Below are 15,795 nucleotides of genomic sequence, written 5' to 3'. Positions count from 1 at the left end.
GATCGAGACGAAACGAAACATTCGATATATAAGCGTATTAAATATTTTCCCAACTGTGACATCCGTACGAAACGTTTAATTAAATATTTTATCATTTTCCCTTTTAATTTTAAGAATGTCGCGTAAAGACAGAATTTCGTTGCAATTTCCGTTCTCGTAAAAGGGAGAAAGAAGAAAAGGAAAAAAAAAAGTTTCTGGCAGAGTGTGCTAGTAACGAAGGATTAGCTTATCGAAGCGGTCGAAAATCATGTCGGTAATTCCTAAGCAAAGAGGAAATCTCGAAAGGTATTTTCTTTATCGAAGTCGTAACTTATCCTGCAAGCTACGATTCTAAATCGCACTTTTTCCAACCTTTTATTCGCGGTCGATAAAATCAACAATTTTCTCCTTCTTTCTTTCACGCTCCCTCTCCCCACCCTTCCCAGCTTTGTTTCTTCTTCTCTTTTTTTTTCTCGTGTACGCGAGTAATTCGAGACACCAACTCGACCGAACAAATTTCTTCGTATTTTCATTTCATTTCACGCGGTATTAAAAAGTGATGTTGAAACTTGTTGTCGATCCCTAGACTCTTTCTTATCTATAAATATTTTAACTTTGCGAGAAGAAAAATACATGACGTGGGATCGTGGCGAAGCGGAAAAAGTGATAAACGATTAAAATTAGAGAGAAAAGAAACATGCAGCAAGTTACGATTCTCGATTCTCGTAAATCGAAAGAAATATCTCAGTTTCCAACCGTGGTGAGGAGGGAGGAGGGGGATCGCAACGGGTGGTTGAGTGGTATCAGAAAAACCTTTAGGCCGAGTTTCCATTACCCAGATCCGATCGTTCTGTACTCTGATTGACTTTCGGTGTCGCGGACGCTCGCGTTTCCTCCGATTTTTCAAACTTATTACAAAATTATTTCCATTCGTCGAAACTCGTCGATAGGTACGATACGCCGTACTCTCGATCAAAAATTCGAACTTCTCTCGCGAAAAATTACACGCGACGCGTGTAAAAATTGTACGCGTCAATGTTCGTTTTTCTTTTTCCTGTTTCAACGAAGCGAACGTCAACCGTAAAATCTATTCGATTGGATGTAACGGATGGAACGGTCCTCTCCCGCAGAGGAAAAAAGCATTTTTGTCGTTTTCGTCGTTTTATAACCGCCATCACCGTGATCGTAAGTGACCCATTAGTGTACGAGTCGAGCTCGTTAAACTCCGTTTAACGCACACGCCAGTCATTTCTTAAATTCCCTTCTCGCAGAATCGTCGGTCTCGCCACATGTGTCTCTTCTCCTCCCTTTCCTCTTCTCTTCCTCACTAAGCTCCGGTTACCGAGTTTCTCTGTCGGGAATGAAGATTCAATTTCGTTGGGTCGCGAGCGCGCAAACATTGGTCCGTTCGTCGACGGCCAATACGGAACGAGATTTTTCGCGCGTGTTGCGTATTGTGCAAAACGTATCGATGACAAACCACAAATCACGTTACGACCTATTATTTCAAAGCGAAGTTGCAAAGCTGTTGTTCGATCCCGTGACATACGAATCCAGATCGCATCTCTGTCATTAGCTAATTAATGGTGGAACGAGTTGAATCGGCGAGAGAATCCGCGCGATATTTCTTTCGAATCGATCGAAGTTTTAGAAAAATTGCAAATTGGCTGTGATTTTTATCGATAACGAATTAGAGGAAGAGTTTTCACTTTCAGTTCGTCAGGTTCCGTGAAATCGCGGTTTTATCAAACATTCAGAATCTGTAGAAAAAACGATGGAAAAAAAAGAAAATATACACAAAAAGGGAAAGACGTTTCTTTTCCCTGCTCGAATATTCAACGATCCTTTTTTTTCCCCCTCTCGATACGATTCTCGATGTATTTCTCGTATATATATTCACGATACGTTGCGATTATTCTTGTAAATTGAAGAATAATAGGAGAATCGGTCGCGAAAGGAAAAAAATACTTTTGATATATTGCCAAGGAAAACTAATTATTCCCGTAAGATTGTGCTGTAAGTTGATCGGAGAATCAAAACTGATAGCAATTTTTGTCTCGATCAACACATCGACAGTTAATATTTCAAACGCGCTTCCGTTTATCGATTTGTCGAACGAATCAAGGCGAAGAGAGAGAAAAAGAGTAGCGCGCGTAGAGATAAAGAAAGAAAGAGGGGGGGGGAGGGGAAGGAAAGAGAGAAAAGAAGAATAAAAATGAAGCGAGAAAGTTGACATTGGTCACGTATCTGGCCACCAGAGCGTGTTAGTCGTTAATTATAATCGGCACGTGACACCGGAACTCGGTTAATTGTACGGATCCGTTTTTTTCTCGTGAACCACCTGTCGCATTTGCGATTCCGCTCGAGCGGATACTCGTTTTTTCCCATTTTTCCCTTCGCTAAATGGAATCGAAGACAAATATTTCTCTCTCTCTCTCTCTCTCTCTCTTTCTGTTCAGACAAACGCTTTCAGTAAACTTGTTTAATTCGATTCACATTGAAAACAGTAGCGTATAGTAATCGATGAGCAGTATATATAAAAGAACGACAAAGGATGAATTCTGTTATTAGGAAGAGCGGGGATTAAGATCGAGCCGGTAAATTTTCCGACTTTGGAATCCAAGTTAATAATTCCCCGACCAATTTCCGAGTTCCAAACTATTCTCTCACGAAATTCGTTCGAAGGCTGCGACCAATCTCGTGCGTGTTCTTCCATTCCACTTTTCCGCGTAACTCAATTTTCGTATCTACGTTATTCTTCGTCGATCACCAACTTGGAAACTCTCGTTACACCTACCATGCACATATAGAACGCGTTTGCACGTCAAACTTGCCCTCTCGGTCTCTCGATTTTCCAATCCTAATCGTTGCAATGCTGTGTTCCTACATCTTACATAGTATCCTCGATAAGATTTTCTTCTTCCCGTCCACGCGCGTTCCTTCGCGACTCGTTGTTCCAGATTGGCGGAGGACGAGTTTTGCCAATTAATTCGCGGCGAAGGAGGGCGAAATTTTCGGATGTCACGGAAGGGAAGAAAATAGGCGGTGCGTGAGAATCGGAGGAAATGTGCGGTTTCGCGGATCGGATATATTCTCGAGCGCCTGCGTAACGTCAGCCACGCGTACATATATATATAGGAGGTTGCCGCTCGAGGCGTCACATTGCGTCCTCGAGTACGTCCTTCGTCTTCCTGGGACAAGCAACGCGCAGGATATCTTTCGATATATAATCTTCGCTCGGTTATACCGCGACGCGCTCCTTTTTCAATTTCCACGAGAGGAATCGTGCCAGGACTCTTTCTCCTTCTCTCTCTCTCTCTCTTTCTCACTCTCTCGGGCTCGATCTTACTCGCGAGGATCGCCGCGATTTCGATCCTCATCCAAGATCCTCCACGCGAGAGGAAGAAAATAAATAAATCTTGGACTCGGATGCGATAATTCGTTTCCGTAATTGAATAAATCGTATATTTCTCGGGAGAGAAATGGGCAAAGTAGTGATTCCATGGCTGATGGTGGCGATAGTGCCCATGATCGTTGCAACCATCGAGCAGCGTGCTCTCGGCAAGAGGAACGTCCTGGCCAATTTCGATTATCCCGATTATTCGACCAAGTACGACGAGTATCCGGTGAGTAACAAACATTGCGCTTCTCGCTCTCACACGTATACGTAACGTTTACCGAAAATATGGTGGTTTGACGAACTCGTGGGACTGGATTGCATATATCGTTTCTTAATATTTCAATATTTCTTAATAATTGCATCTCGGTCCCTTTTTTTTTTTCTAAAAAGATAAAATATAGACTCTCTCTCTCTCTCTCGTAATAAAACGAGAGATTCAATCCGAGTTGACTACTCGAATTTCATCGTTATATTGACTTCTTCTTCAAGAATTTTTTCTTCTTCGTTTCACGTATATTCGCCCATCTTTTTCCTTCGCAACATTAAATCGAATCCAATCCATTCGTTTCATATTTTCCTTCCGATAATTGCGATCTTAATAATTTCGAATTTCTTCCTCTTCTTCTCGTATCCCTTATTCGACATCTCAACCGATTTTTCGATAAATTTCGCGATAAATTCTTAAAATTCGATCGGTGTGGAGAATGTCGACGCGAAAGTTGGTGGAAATTTCGTGCATGCGACGGCAAGCGTACACTTATCGATCTAAAGATACGATACGAGGGGTCTCTCTTTGAGGGAAAAAAGCGATGATCGATAATACAAAAGTTAGAAAGAGAAGAATTGGGACGAAAGATTAGAAAAAAAAAGTTGCGCAACACAAATTTTATCAATCCTTTTTGAAAAGTTTAGAAAGAAGAAGGAGAGAACTCGACGAACGTCTTGGATGTGTTCTTTCTGTCCCCACTCTCCCTCCTTCCCCCTCCCCCGTCTCGATTAACTCGATAAATATCGAAAGTTGCACAATCTTCGAGTGGGAGAGATTATTGGGATGAGATCGATGAGAACGGACGAGGAAAGACCTTGTTAAATTTCTTCGAAATCGATTAATCGGAACTGCTCGTTCGAAAAGCAAAGTCGAAATTGTTCGACGTTTCGTGAATGGAGAATTGTTTCGTCGATCCGTTCGCGCGCTTAATTCAGACGGTGCTTTTGAATCGTTTCATCTACGCCAACAATAATCTATTAATTCGTTTAATTTGAATCGAGAAGATAAGTTGATCTTTTTTTAATTTTTAAGGAAAGAGGCAATGACTTTTTCATCGTTTTATTGACGGATAATTTAACGCGTCACACGATAGGTCTATAGAAAATTATATATATATATATAAGGATAGAAAGGAATAAAGGAAAATAATATATTATATGTACACGTGTATACATCTCTTCCAACGAGGACCACCTCCCTATTCTTCTTCGTTAAGGAGTTAATAAGGTTTACGCCTCTCCCTTACGTCCCTCTGATGTATGATACGGATAAAAAGTAATCGTTTCGTTCGTGATTAAATCAACCGAGGACGAATTTCATTTCGTTTCGTCCTTTTTTATCGACCGATTAAATTTTTCGATTAAACAACTACGACGACGCCCCCCCCCCCCTTCCCCGGTGCACGAGTTTGATTCAACGTTTTAATTTATCACGAGACAGGAGAATAACATGGAACCGCTTCTTCGAACGCGAAAGAGTAAGTTAAGACACTTGCCCGATATTTCGAGCGTTAAAGTCTCTGAAAGGATGTCGCATCGAGGGATTGGCCTCTCGAATAATTCTTTCGACGGATAGATTTTTCGTGTTTCGATCGTGAACGTATCGATTTAATTTGTCTCGACGCCGGGGAAAAGGACGAATGAATTAATGGGGATCGAGATAATAATAAGGGAGAGAAGTTCATCTTTCGGTCATCGGCGGAGTTGATGACGCGATAACTTTTATATCTCTATGGCTATAATAAAAGCCGCGCCATAGATATGGGTTTAATCATCGTTAAATCGATACACCTTGGCGACACGGTGATTATTTACGGAACGAAGAAGATGGTTTTGTGTCAAGATTAGAAATGAAACACTCTCCTTTTCCAAATATATAGGCCGAGCAATTATTTGCCAATTGGCACGGGTGTACAGGGTGACTGATAAATTTTCGAAAGATTTCAAATCCCTTGGAACGTTAATGGATTATTCGGAATACCTTCGAACGATAAATTTCTTCACCCACGCACCTTTTCCTCTCTCCTTTCACCCGCGCATCTGCTTCCGCCCTGTAAAGATCTCGTGCCCCCTCTCTCTTGCTTAGAAAAATGTTCAAACCTCTTCCTTTTCGCTTCTCTTTGTCCAAAGATTGGACTACAATTGGAGGAAAAAAGTATGGATCGATGCGCATGCGTGCTACGTCGGTAATCAAGTTTCAAGTAAATCGAGAGCAACAGGCGTGTCTCGAGAATTGTAGTTCTCAGTTGGAAGAGATCGACGTTCGATTGATGTTCGACGATCGATTCGTCGAAGATCGTTCGTTGAAAGAATCGAATGGATTTTTCAAGAAAGTAACATGGACGTTACTTTTACGAGGCCTTTGCAAGGAAAAGAAAGTTGCGTCGAGTGTACGAAATGCTGTTTCCGTTTTTCTAACGCGAGCAAGTTGGACAGGCGAACTTCCACTCGGATACAGTGCGTATTTTTCTCATTCCCGTTCTGCTTCGACGAAAAACCGGATGTTTTTGATCTAACGTAAGGTAAACGTTTGGTGAAACGAGATACGTATATCGAAAATGCGTGTAATTTTGTAAAGTGACTTTATCCTTCTTCATTTTTCTCTTTTTCTATCTTGCAACGAGAACCAATACGATACTTCGCTCGAATGAATACACGCTCTTCCATTATATCTATTTAGAACGAATGGCAAATTCATTCCGATCGCGTATGCACGCATATATGGTCGCGTTTACGCAAAATCATGCCAACTCTCTCCTACTCGAAATGAATCGATTAATTTGCACGCGTCTTTGTCATATCGGCGGCATCGAACGGCATTGCCTTCCGATATTGCTCGCCTACTAAAATTAAATTACCTAATAAAATAAAAAGAAATTGATTTCGAATTATCGCGCGGATACTCCTCTACGAGATTGAGATGACAACTATCCAGATCTGTCCATCCCCGGTGATCGAATAATTATCCCTATTCGTTTTGTATTTCACCGTTCCGTTTTGTTCGTAAGTAAGCGAACAATTATTTTAGAGTAGCGGGAGAGAGTTTAAAACTTCTTGAAAATATCATTGGGAAATTTTTTAAAAGAAGAGAAAGATTAAAAAATTTCTTGAGAATCGAACGGAACGAGAACGACGATACGTAAAGTTTTTCTCGAAAAAATGATCGAATGATCGGCCTTCATTTTATATTTCATCGTTCGTAAACGAGTTTACTGTTTAAAATAGGGGAAAAGATTTTAAAAATATTATTTATTAGCGGAAGGATAAATATTTTCGAAAAATCGACATATAAAATTTTTTTAAAATTGTAAAAAAATTTTTAAAATATTGAAAAATTTGTTGGGGGAAAGATAAAGATCTTCGAAGAATCGATCGTCGACAATGTCATAAGATTTTTTTGGAAATAATTGAGGGAGAGAGGAATATGGAAGAAGGAACGATCGCGTTTTGGATTCCGGCGGATGTGTTCGACGTGTCGTCGATCCGGAATTCAATTATCGATAAACGGCAAAGTTTCAACGTTCTCGTATTTGTGATGATTAAATTAGCGATAAGGGATGCTGGGAATGATAACATAATCGAGAGATACGTTTACAATGCTCTCCTGGTTAAGGACAAAGGTTTTCTGCGTTCGATAGGTGCAAGTTTTAAAGCGGCGTCGCGTTTAGAAGCATCGATTTTAATTAAACTTTCCAACCGGCGATCGCACGATCAAACTGATCAACCGTTTTCCGATATTCTAAAAAACGCTGTTGGGAAACCAACGTTCGGTCTTTTGTAACCGATGATTATTAACCGATCCCTTTGTCCTTTAATATCCTTTCCTTCTCTCTCAGGGATCTTTGTATACCGTTTTATAGCGGAATCCTTATATTTCTTTGATAATCTTTAATGATCGAACCTCTAAGCTTTCCTGTAGGTAATCCGGAGACAATTTGTACCGATCGAGTAAAAAGTGCAAAATGAATTTTTTTATCCGTAAGAAAAATATTTTTCTACGCCAAGTCTTGCACAAAATTTTAAATAGTTAAACAACAAGTTTCATTGCGCGATATAAATTATTTTGATTTCTCTTTTAAGATTAAAAAAAAAAAGGAAACGTTAAAATATTTAAAGCTACGTCGATATAAGCGAAAGCGAAACTCGATTGAAATGCAATCGTTTCATCGTGTTCCGCGATGAAATTTCCGAATATCGATACGTCCCAATTAAAAGGAATTACATATTTAAGAGACAGGAAAATTTCAGCAAAGTTGGTTTCATTGACGAAAGCGTAAATGTCTTCGAGATTTTATTTTAAATTGAGATTTGATCGGATTCTTCGTTACGAATTAAATTCCCCTCTTAATACGCTATAGGGATTAGAATTTTTCATTTTTCTCTCAGATTGTAAATTTTTATCCAATTTTCATTAATATGGATTTTTTTCGAAGGGAAAAAGAAATGTCAGATCCTCGTATATTTCTTGTTTCCTAATACCTGTCGACGGTGATGTTTCTTTTTTTAATTACTTTCAAGTGTCCGTAGGCTTCATTGTCAATTGACGAAGATTTTTAATTACTCTCTACTTGCGAGAGTCGCCATTGGCGACGTTTTCGTTCTTGTTCATTCCCGTCGCCTGTCTCCGAGCCAACTTCAAAACTTGTACTAAAATATCCCCTGCGATTCGTTCTCGAGTCACCACTTTCTTTTTCCTTTAAGAAAACAGCGATAAAATTGTCTCTCTTTCAATGGACGATGATGTTACTATCGTCGCCAACTCGTTTACGAACAATCGAAAACAAAGTTAGAGTATTTCTATTTCTTCGAGAATAGAGAGAACAATTGGCTAAAAATAATTCGATACGTGTAATCACTTGTGCACTTTCTACTTAGGCTACCTGCTTAGATTTTTATGAAATGGCCCGAGAAAAATATAAATCGGTTAAGGACCCTTTGGGAAATCGTTCGAGATTGTTTAGGAAAAGATAGGAAAAAGAATGTTTACGAACCACTGTTTACTTCGGTTGATGTGGACCCGAGTCGGTTTACTTTTTTTATTTGTCGAGGAAAATTAAACTGGTCGCCGGTTTCTTTCGTCGCAACAAGAAATTGAACATCCTTCGACCAAACTAAAAAATATCTGTTTTATTGTATTCGTAAATAAAATTTATTTATCGTTGCCATTCGATATAGGGAAAAAAAAAATTGATAACGCGACCGATAAGTTAAGCGAATTAATTTAAAAGGTGTAAGACAATTCGATGAAAGCAATAATCAAGTTAGATTAACGAAGATCGAATTGTCAACTTTCGAAGAGTTTCAAGCAATAATGAAATAATTGAGTGGAAATGGCTCGTTGGATTCGTTTAAATGTATACTCGCCTTGTTGTTTTCTTGTTAGAACTTGAGGAAACTATGAGACACGATGTAATTAATTTGCTCTTGTTATGAAAAAAAATGTAAAATCGGATTAATTTTATAAACGAGGGATAAAGAAAAATTCATTTCTGCCGATTTAAGCAAAATCGTTTTAAATGGATTACAATTCTTTTTTCTTTTTTTTTCTAGCTAATTCGATCAAAGCAAATTCGTGAGTTTCAGTCGGAATGGAAAATACAAAGTAAAGATTTGTCAAGCTCGTTTCCGTCGGAAAAGTAGAAAATGATTTATTATTATTCGACGTCATAGATGTTTAAATGAAAATAACACAGGGGATATGATATTTCTTCAAAATTCAACGAGAGGGAATAATAATAACGATAAAAAGACGAGAATTTCCTAGATTTTCATTGTGTAGACTTGATTCCAGAGAAACGTGGAAGAAACACGAAAGAAAATCGAGAGAATATTCAATGTTAAAACTCGGCGGTAATTATTTTCCGGTTTAATTAATTTTAATTGGCTTAAATATTAAATATCGGGGATAAGGGGCGCGATAACTCGATGGAAAAGAGCAAGATAACCACAGAATTACCTTGCGGTTATGTATTACGGTCTACGCCGCTTGATACTACCATTCAATTAATTATCGCGCGTAAATCCTTTGCACGTGTAATTACCATACCGTGAGTCATACTCTTATTCATCTCTGATCGAAGAAAAACTTCTTTTTCAGGTGGTGGTACCAAAGAGGGCAGCCCTTTTGTTCGATCGATTAATGGTTGCGTTGCAAAAGGTTGTCGACAATCAGAACAAAGAATTGGATGGCAGTAGACCGTTCGCAAGATCGCCTCATCTATCGATCGAGAATTCGCAAATTATTCCTTCTACGGACGACCAAACGATGAAGGTTAGTTTATCCGTTTACTTGGTGCAAAGTTATATACTTGAAATTTGATCAATTTCTTTTTTTCTGTACAGATGGATCTTCAGCGACGAGGTCAAGCGAAAGGGCGTGTTTATTGGCGTTGTTATTTCAATGCTGTGACGTGTTTCAAGAGAAAGTGATAATAAGCCAACGTAACCAGTCTTCGAAACCCGACTATTCGCATGCTTTCCCCGGTTGAAAGAGAAACAAATAAATCACACAAATTCAGAACAAAACTAGATCTTAAATCCAACGATGAATCTATCATTTATTTCGAATCGAATTATTTTCTCGCTTTCGAATCACTTCTCATCTATCTTCTTGATGACTATTTAAGTTCTTGCGTATCATTATTATGAAATGTGGTGCGGTTGTATTAAACAGTGTTAACTAATATATCTGTCTGATTTATAAAACGATCGTTATACAAGATTAAATATTAAGACGAATCGAATTAGACGAAACGTTATCTATTCGATTAGTTTAAAATTCGAGCTTTCACTTATTCATGTACAATTTATGCCCTATGACAATTCTATGTGCTATCCGTTTTATGTCAAAACGAGAATTACTTTGCTACCGAAGGTAAGTTCATCTATGTTTGCAATGCATATGCGACATTTTTATTCAAATAATTTATTGAAAAATACACGTTACAAGACTAAATTGTACGTATACAATTACAATTAAGTGGAATCGCGTGCTTTCGTGGCTATGGATAACCTTTCTAAGCATAGTACTAATTCACAATGTTTGGTATATGGAAACATGTCTACGGCAACAGCTTTCACAGGAACCATTGGTTCTCCGACGTATTGTTTCGAAATGGGCCTAGCTAAATCTATTAAATTTCTCATAGCTGCCCGAGGATCGCAAGATATATATATTAATCTTGATAATTTTCTCGCTTTGCGCATAGTTAGTAACGCTCTTTGATCTGGAATAAATAGTTTGTGTTTTTAAAACGAGCTATCTTAAAGAAAATTATATTAATCTTACGAAGTCCAGCTCGTGGAGGATCCACAATAGCGATAATGTCCGGTTTAGTCGCCCTTCGAATAACGGGAGATAAAATATCTTCTGCTTTGCCCACGAAGAATTCGCAATTCGATATCTTGTTCGCAATAACATTTTCTTTTGCGTCTTTGATGGCATCCTCTATCATTTCTAATCCAAATACTTCACCACAATACTGAAATTGTGCTTGCGTTTATTTCTTCTCTTGAAAATTTTATCAGTTTTTAACGAATCTCTGATACCTTTGAAAATGCAAGACCAATAGTCCCAGTGCCGCAACAAATATCGAGTAACGCAGTGTCCATGTTTGGTTTTGCCAAATCAATCGCTGCTTTGTATAATACTTGAGCACCCAATGTATTTATTTGAAAGAATGCTTGAGGAGATATTCGAAATTTCATATCTAATAATTTTTCTTCTATGTATTTTGTTCCACTGATATGATGAAAATTTTCTTCATCTTTTCCGTCGATACTTCTAAGAAGAGAACGATTTAACCAAATTGTCGTAATTGCGTAATACTCTATAATCTTACTTCTATAATCGGTCTATAATCTTACTTTATTTTCATTATTTGAAGATATAACGACGTTACTCGTGCTTGTACACCTTTTCCAATTTCAAAGAAAGTTTTGAGTTGTAATTTCAATTCATCCAATTTTTGAGAGGTCAAATCTTGAGGATGTATCCCCACTATTACCATAAGATGATCAGAAAGAGTAGTTCTAACTGTAACTTGTCTCCAGTAGCCACTATAATCAACTGGATCAAAAGGTGTTAATTCAGTGCTTTTCATGAATTCTTCAAGTACCTAAAATACTCCTAATACAAACAACAAATCTGAGATAGTAAAAAGGAAAAGGATCATTCTCAAGAACTTACTTTAACTACAATTTTCATTTTACTAGGAATATGACAAAGATTGTCGATAGGTCCCACTGCTGTGGAGCCAGATGCATAAGTAGATAATCTGAATCCTATTACAATTTTGTCTTCTTTGTCACTTTTACCTAAATCAAATCAATATTATGTATAATATGTTATAATTTATTATAATTTATCTGTAAGATAAGTAAAATTTGAATGGAATTACCAACTGTAAATTCACATTTATTTCTATATTCCTTAATTGTATCTATACTTAAAATAGGAAGCAATTCACAAGGTAAACCTTGATATTTATTTTTTTGACAATTCAACCAATCCAAAAGATCACCTTTACTTTCTTTCAACATTTGTTTGCATATAGTTGTCAAAATTGAATTCATTTCCTTTTGTTTTAGTTCCAACTAAAAGTATATTATCAAACTCTTATTACGTACGTTTTAATCCCATATTATTAATAATAAATCTTACTTGACTCGGATAAGGCATATTCCAAAGAGGAATAGTAGTTAATTTAACTTTATCTTCTATGGATATACTTTGATCATCCTCTTCTATTTTCAAACGCTTCTTTGCATTTTTCTCTTCTAATTTTTTTTTTATAAATGGATCTGGTGCAGGTTTCGCGATCTATTTTTAATAGATATAATCATTTTACATAAATGATTTAAATTAAAAATTATATATTTTTTGTATATATTTTCCATTCAATGAGGTTCGAATATATAAGAAATGTTCGAATATTAATTATGAAAGAGAAAATGCGAGATAACATAACATTAAATTGATATACCTGAGCACTAAGCTTGTAATTTTTCCATAAAATTCCATTTAACGTTTCTATTGCTTTCTGACGACTTTCTTCGTTTCTAAAAGATACATAAAGCCATCCGCTGCTTCGTTTTGGTGGCTTTATTTTACACGATTGCAAATCTAGCTTTTCATTTAAGAGTTTTTTAAACTCGCCAATTCCATAATATTTTGGTAATCCGTGTACTTCGATTTTATATTTTTCTGACGTAAAATCAGCTCTTTCAAGATACGCGTAAGGATTCTTTTCTATTTCTATAGATTCGTTTGAGAATTCCATTCTTTTCAGATTTTTTAAAATATTCAACCTAACCACTTATTCTCTTTACTTCAACGTTGCTCTTATATTAGGTTATATTAGGTTAAGTTAGATTAAAGTATTATATTTGATCGCTATCAATGTAAACAATGTGTATTTGTATAAAGACTTGAAAGAAATTTACGTAAGATAAAATATCATAAATTTAAATAAATAAATATTGCAAATTAAAATTATAAAAAAATGAATACAAAATTAATATATTTTCGTGTTATATTTTATAATGTAAAAGTAGTCTTCAAATTGTCAATGTACTGTCAATTTTACTTATAAAAATTTTATTATTATTTAAATCGTAAAATTGTTTTTTATGTAAAATTGTAAAATTTAAATTATAAGACTTATATTTTTTTCTTTTTTTCTCTTTTGCGTTATTCAATCAGAATGAGTCAGGAAGCTAAAAGTTGTTATTTGAAAACCAATGATAAATCACTACTGACAGTGTATTTGCCACATAATAAACCAATTTTCGTCGGTCGTTCTCCAGAGACAAATATTACAGATACACAATGTTCTAGATTACAAGGTTAAGATTTTTATAAATTTATTACATTACATAATTTATATAAAGTTGGTAATTATTATAATTATTATTTAATTTATAATATTCATTGGATATTATATTCTTTATATATAGTACAAGTATGTGCAGATTATCAAAAGTACAATGTTTATATTCAACAAAATGGAAAAAGATCTTCTGGCTTTAATGGTTTTAAAATGCGTAAAGACATCAAATTTATAGGCAAACATGACGATTATTTAGAAATATTATATGGAAAGCATATTTATCAGATTGAATTTAATCCTCCACCTCCAAAAATTTCTTTGATAGAGAAAAGAATAAGAGATTCAGAGACATGCGATGAATATAAAGAAAATTCTTGTAAAATAGCTAAAATTGAAAATGATGAAACAGATACTATTACAACATGCGAAGAAATTCATGAGGAAAAAGAAGCAAAAAGAAAAGAAAAACAGATAAAAAATGCTCATGGTATTTTAAAATTCATAAACAGAAGTAAAATGTCTCCAGATACATTTGAAGATACAGATGATGTAATAGACACTGAACAGGATATGTGGGAATGTAAACAAACTGGATTATTAATATATACAGCAAAGGGTGTAGAAAATCGCTCAATGGTAAATAAACAAAATATATATTTAGAATATATATTTTCAAAAGTGAATGGAATCTTGTTTTTAGATAGCAGCATATGATTTGGATGGAACTTTAATAAAAACAAAATCCGGTTTGGTATTTCCAAAAGATTATGATGATTGGCAAATCATATATGCTAATGTGCCAGCTAAATTAAAAAAGCTCTATAAAGATGGGTATAAAATAGTTGTTTTCACTAATCAAGCATCTTTTACATCTGGAAAATTAAATCCTGATTTTTTCAAGAATAAACTTAAAAATATAATACAAAAAATTGGTGTTCCAATGCAGGTAAACTTTTTTTATATAATCTATAATAAATAGAATGAATATATATATATATATATAAAATAATAGATTTTATGTATTTAGATATTTATAGCTACTGGATATAATATCTATAGAAAACCAGCAATTGGAATGTGGCAAGAACTAGAGAAAGTAAGATTCATTTCATAAAGTAATTATTTTATTATCGTCTAAACTTATTAAATTTAAATAAGTTAAATAATTTTTTTACAGAAAAACAGCCCTATATCTATCGATAAAGATAAATCCTTTTACGTTGGAGATACTGCCGGACGAGCGAAAAATTGGGCTCCCGGAAGAAAAAAGGATCATTCATCAGTTGATCGATTATTAGCGCTCAATTTGAATTTAAAATTTTATACGCCAGAAGAATATTTTCTCGATTTCGAACCGATTCCTTATGAATTACCCATATTTAATCCAAAAAATTTATCGAATAAAGAGATATGCTCAGGAAGCAATATAATTTCAAATGATCAAGAAGTAAATAAAGTTATTTTCGTTATTGGACGAAATATTATAATATAATATTTATATTATAATTATAAATAATGCTAGTATTAATTGCTAATTTATATTTTTAGATCATTTTAATGGTTGGTTGTCCAGGTTCTGGAAAATCATATTTCGTAAAAAATTACTTGGATCATTATGGATATGTTAATAGAGATACTCTTGGAAGCTGGAAAAAATGTATTACTATAATGGAAAAACATTTGGATGAAAAATGTAGTGTAGTTATAGATAATACCAATCCCGATTGTGTATCAAGACAAAGATATATCGAAGTAGCGAAGAAATATAACGTTCCCGTAAGATGTTTTGTTATGACGACAAGTATCGATCATGCGAAACACAACAATAAGGTAAAAATAATTTAATTTGATATCATATAACAACATTTACATACTTTAAGCTAAATATTTTGTTTCAGTTTCGAGAATTAACTGATCCTAGTCACGCGAAAGTTAATGAAGTGATTATTAATTCTTATGTGTAAGTAAAATTAAATTATACGTAAAAATAAATTTATATAAAATCTATTGTTAAATTCATTTTTAGAAAAAATTTTCAACAACCAAGTTTGGAGGAAGGATTTAAAGAAATCGTTCATATAAACTTTGTACCAAAATTTCAGAAAGAGGAAGATCGACAACTTTACGAAATGTATTTGCTTGAAAGATAAAATTTTTTTACATAATGTGATCGCTTTTAAATATAATAAAATAAATAAACATATGTTAGTAATAATTTTTAGAAAATTTTAAAAAAATAAGATTTGATTATCTAAATCTAACTTATTTATTTAATATATATATATATAATTATGAAAATAAAATATCAAATATCAAATA

At 34.9% G+C, this 15,795-nt stretch overlaps 4 protein-coding genes across 8 annotated transcripts in view; 2 read left to right on the top strand and 2 right to left on the bottom strand.

Moving 5' to 3' along the window:
* The window catches only part of LOC107995312 (prohormone-1), a 17,956-nt gene extending 9,295 nt beyond the window's left edge, over window positions 1–8,661 (bottom strand). Inside the window, exon 1 of the mRNA XM_062082467.1 lies at window positions 8,638–8,661. The gene's annotated coding sequence lies outside the window, so the exon portion shown is untranslated. The remainder of the gene's footprint in view (window positions 1–8,637) is intronic.
* Window positions 807–10,424, top strand: LOC107994851 (uncharacterized). 2 transcript variants are annotated; one of them, XM_017051955.3, is made up of 3 exons: window positions 807–3,605; window positions 9,744–9,917; window positions 9,989–10,424. In XM_017051955.3, the coding sequence occupies exons 1-3, from the start codon at window positions 3,462–3,464 to the stop codon at window positions 10,073–10,075; spliced, it is 405 nt and encodes a 134-aa protein (XP_016907444.2). In that variant the 5' UTR covers window positions 807–3,461; the 3' UTR covers window positions 10,076–10,424. The 2 variants fall into 2 exon arrangements, with proteins under 2 accessions (XP_016907444.2, XP_028521373.2); XM_028665572.2 differs by lacking the exon at window positions 807–3,605 and adding an exon at window positions 5,722–6,103 and having other exon boundaries at window positions 9,744–10,424.
* Window positions 10,379–15,795, top strand: LOC107994818 (uncharacterized protein F21D5.5). Of its 4 annotated transcripts, none has more exons than XM_062082465.1 (9): window positions 10,379–10,520; window positions 13,350–13,492; window positions 13,604–14,112; window positions 14,177–14,422; window positions 14,504–14,572; window positions 14,654–14,923; window positions 15,025–15,306; window positions 15,375–15,436; window positions 15,503–15,795. In XM_062082465.1, exons 1-9 carry the CDS (start codon window positions 10,444–10,446, stop codon window positions 15,624–15,626), a joined length of 1,782 nt encoding a protein of 593 aa, XP_061938449.1. In that variant the 5' UTR covers window positions 10,379–10,443; the 3' UTR covers window positions 15,627–15,795. The 4 variants fall into 4 exon arrangements, with proteins under 4 accessions (XP_061938449.1, XP_016907395.1, XP_016907385.1 ...); XM_017051906.3 differs by lacking the exon at window positions 10,379–10,520 and adding an exon at window positions 12,743–12,882; XM_017051896.3 differs by lacking the exon at window positions 10,379–10,520 and adding an exon at window positions 12,949–13,090.
* On the bottom strand, window positions 10,556–12,927 carry LOC107994829 (tRNA (uracil-5-)-methyltransferase homolog A-like). Its single transcript, XM_062082466.1, has 8 exons — window positions 12,631–12,927; window positions 12,309–12,467; window positions 12,046–12,241; window positions 11,835–11,962; window positions 11,513–11,763; window positions 11,195–11,429; window positions 10,935–11,127; window positions 10,556–10,872 (listed from the first exon to the last, which is right to left on the bottom strand). Exons 1-8 carry the CDS (start codon window positions 12,925–12,927, stop codon window positions 10,622–10,624), a joined length of 1,710 nt encoding a protein of 569 aa, XP_061938450.1. The 3' UTR covers window positions 10,556–10,621.

The sequence above is a fragment of the Apis cerana genome, linkage group LG11 (assembly GCF_029169275.1).
Source record: "Apis cerana isolate GH-2021 linkage group LG11, AcerK_1.0, whole genome shotgun sequence".
NCBI classification, from domain to species: domain Eukaryota; kingdom Metazoa; phylum Arthropoda; class Insecta; order Hymenoptera; family Apidae; genus Apis; species Apis cerana.
This window is presented reverse-complemented; position numbering and strand designations above follow the sequence as displayed.

Excerpts from the sequence above, each read along its gene's own strand:
- LOC107994851 (XM_028665572.2), top strand. The coding sequence starts at position 5,737 with ATGTTCAAACCTCTTCCTTTTCGCTTCTCTTTGTCCAAAGATTGGACT. Across the intron at positions 6,104-9,743 it reads CGAACTTCCACTCGGATACA|GTGGTGGTACCAAAGAGGGC; the intron begins GTGCGTATTTTT and ends CTTCTTTTTCAG.
- LOC107994818 (XM_062082465.1), top strand. The coding sequence starts at position 10,444 with ATGTACAATTTATGCCCTATGACAATTCTATGTGCTATCCGTTTTATG. Across the intron at positions 15,307-15,374 it reads ATGCGAAACACAACAATAAG|TTTCGAGAATTAACTGATCC; the intron begins GTAAAAATAATT and ends ATTTTGTTTCAG. Across the intron at positions 15,437-15,502 it reads GTGATTATTAATTCTTATGT|AAAAAATTTTCAACAACCAA; the intron begins GTAAGTAAAATT and ends ATTCATTTTTAG.
- LOC107994829 (XM_062082466.1), bottom strand. The coding sequence starts at position 12,927 with ATGGAATTCTCAAACGAATCTATAGAAATAGAAAAGAATCCTTACGCG. Across the intron at positions 12,468-12,630 it reads ATTACAAGCTTAGTGCTCAG|ATCGCGAAACCTGCACCAGA; the intron begins GTATATCAATTT and ends TATTAAAAATAG. Across the intron at positions 11,764-11,834 it reads AAATGAAAATTGTAGTTAAA|GTACTTGAAGAATTCATGAA; the intron begins GTAAGTTCTTGA and ends GGAGTATTTTAG.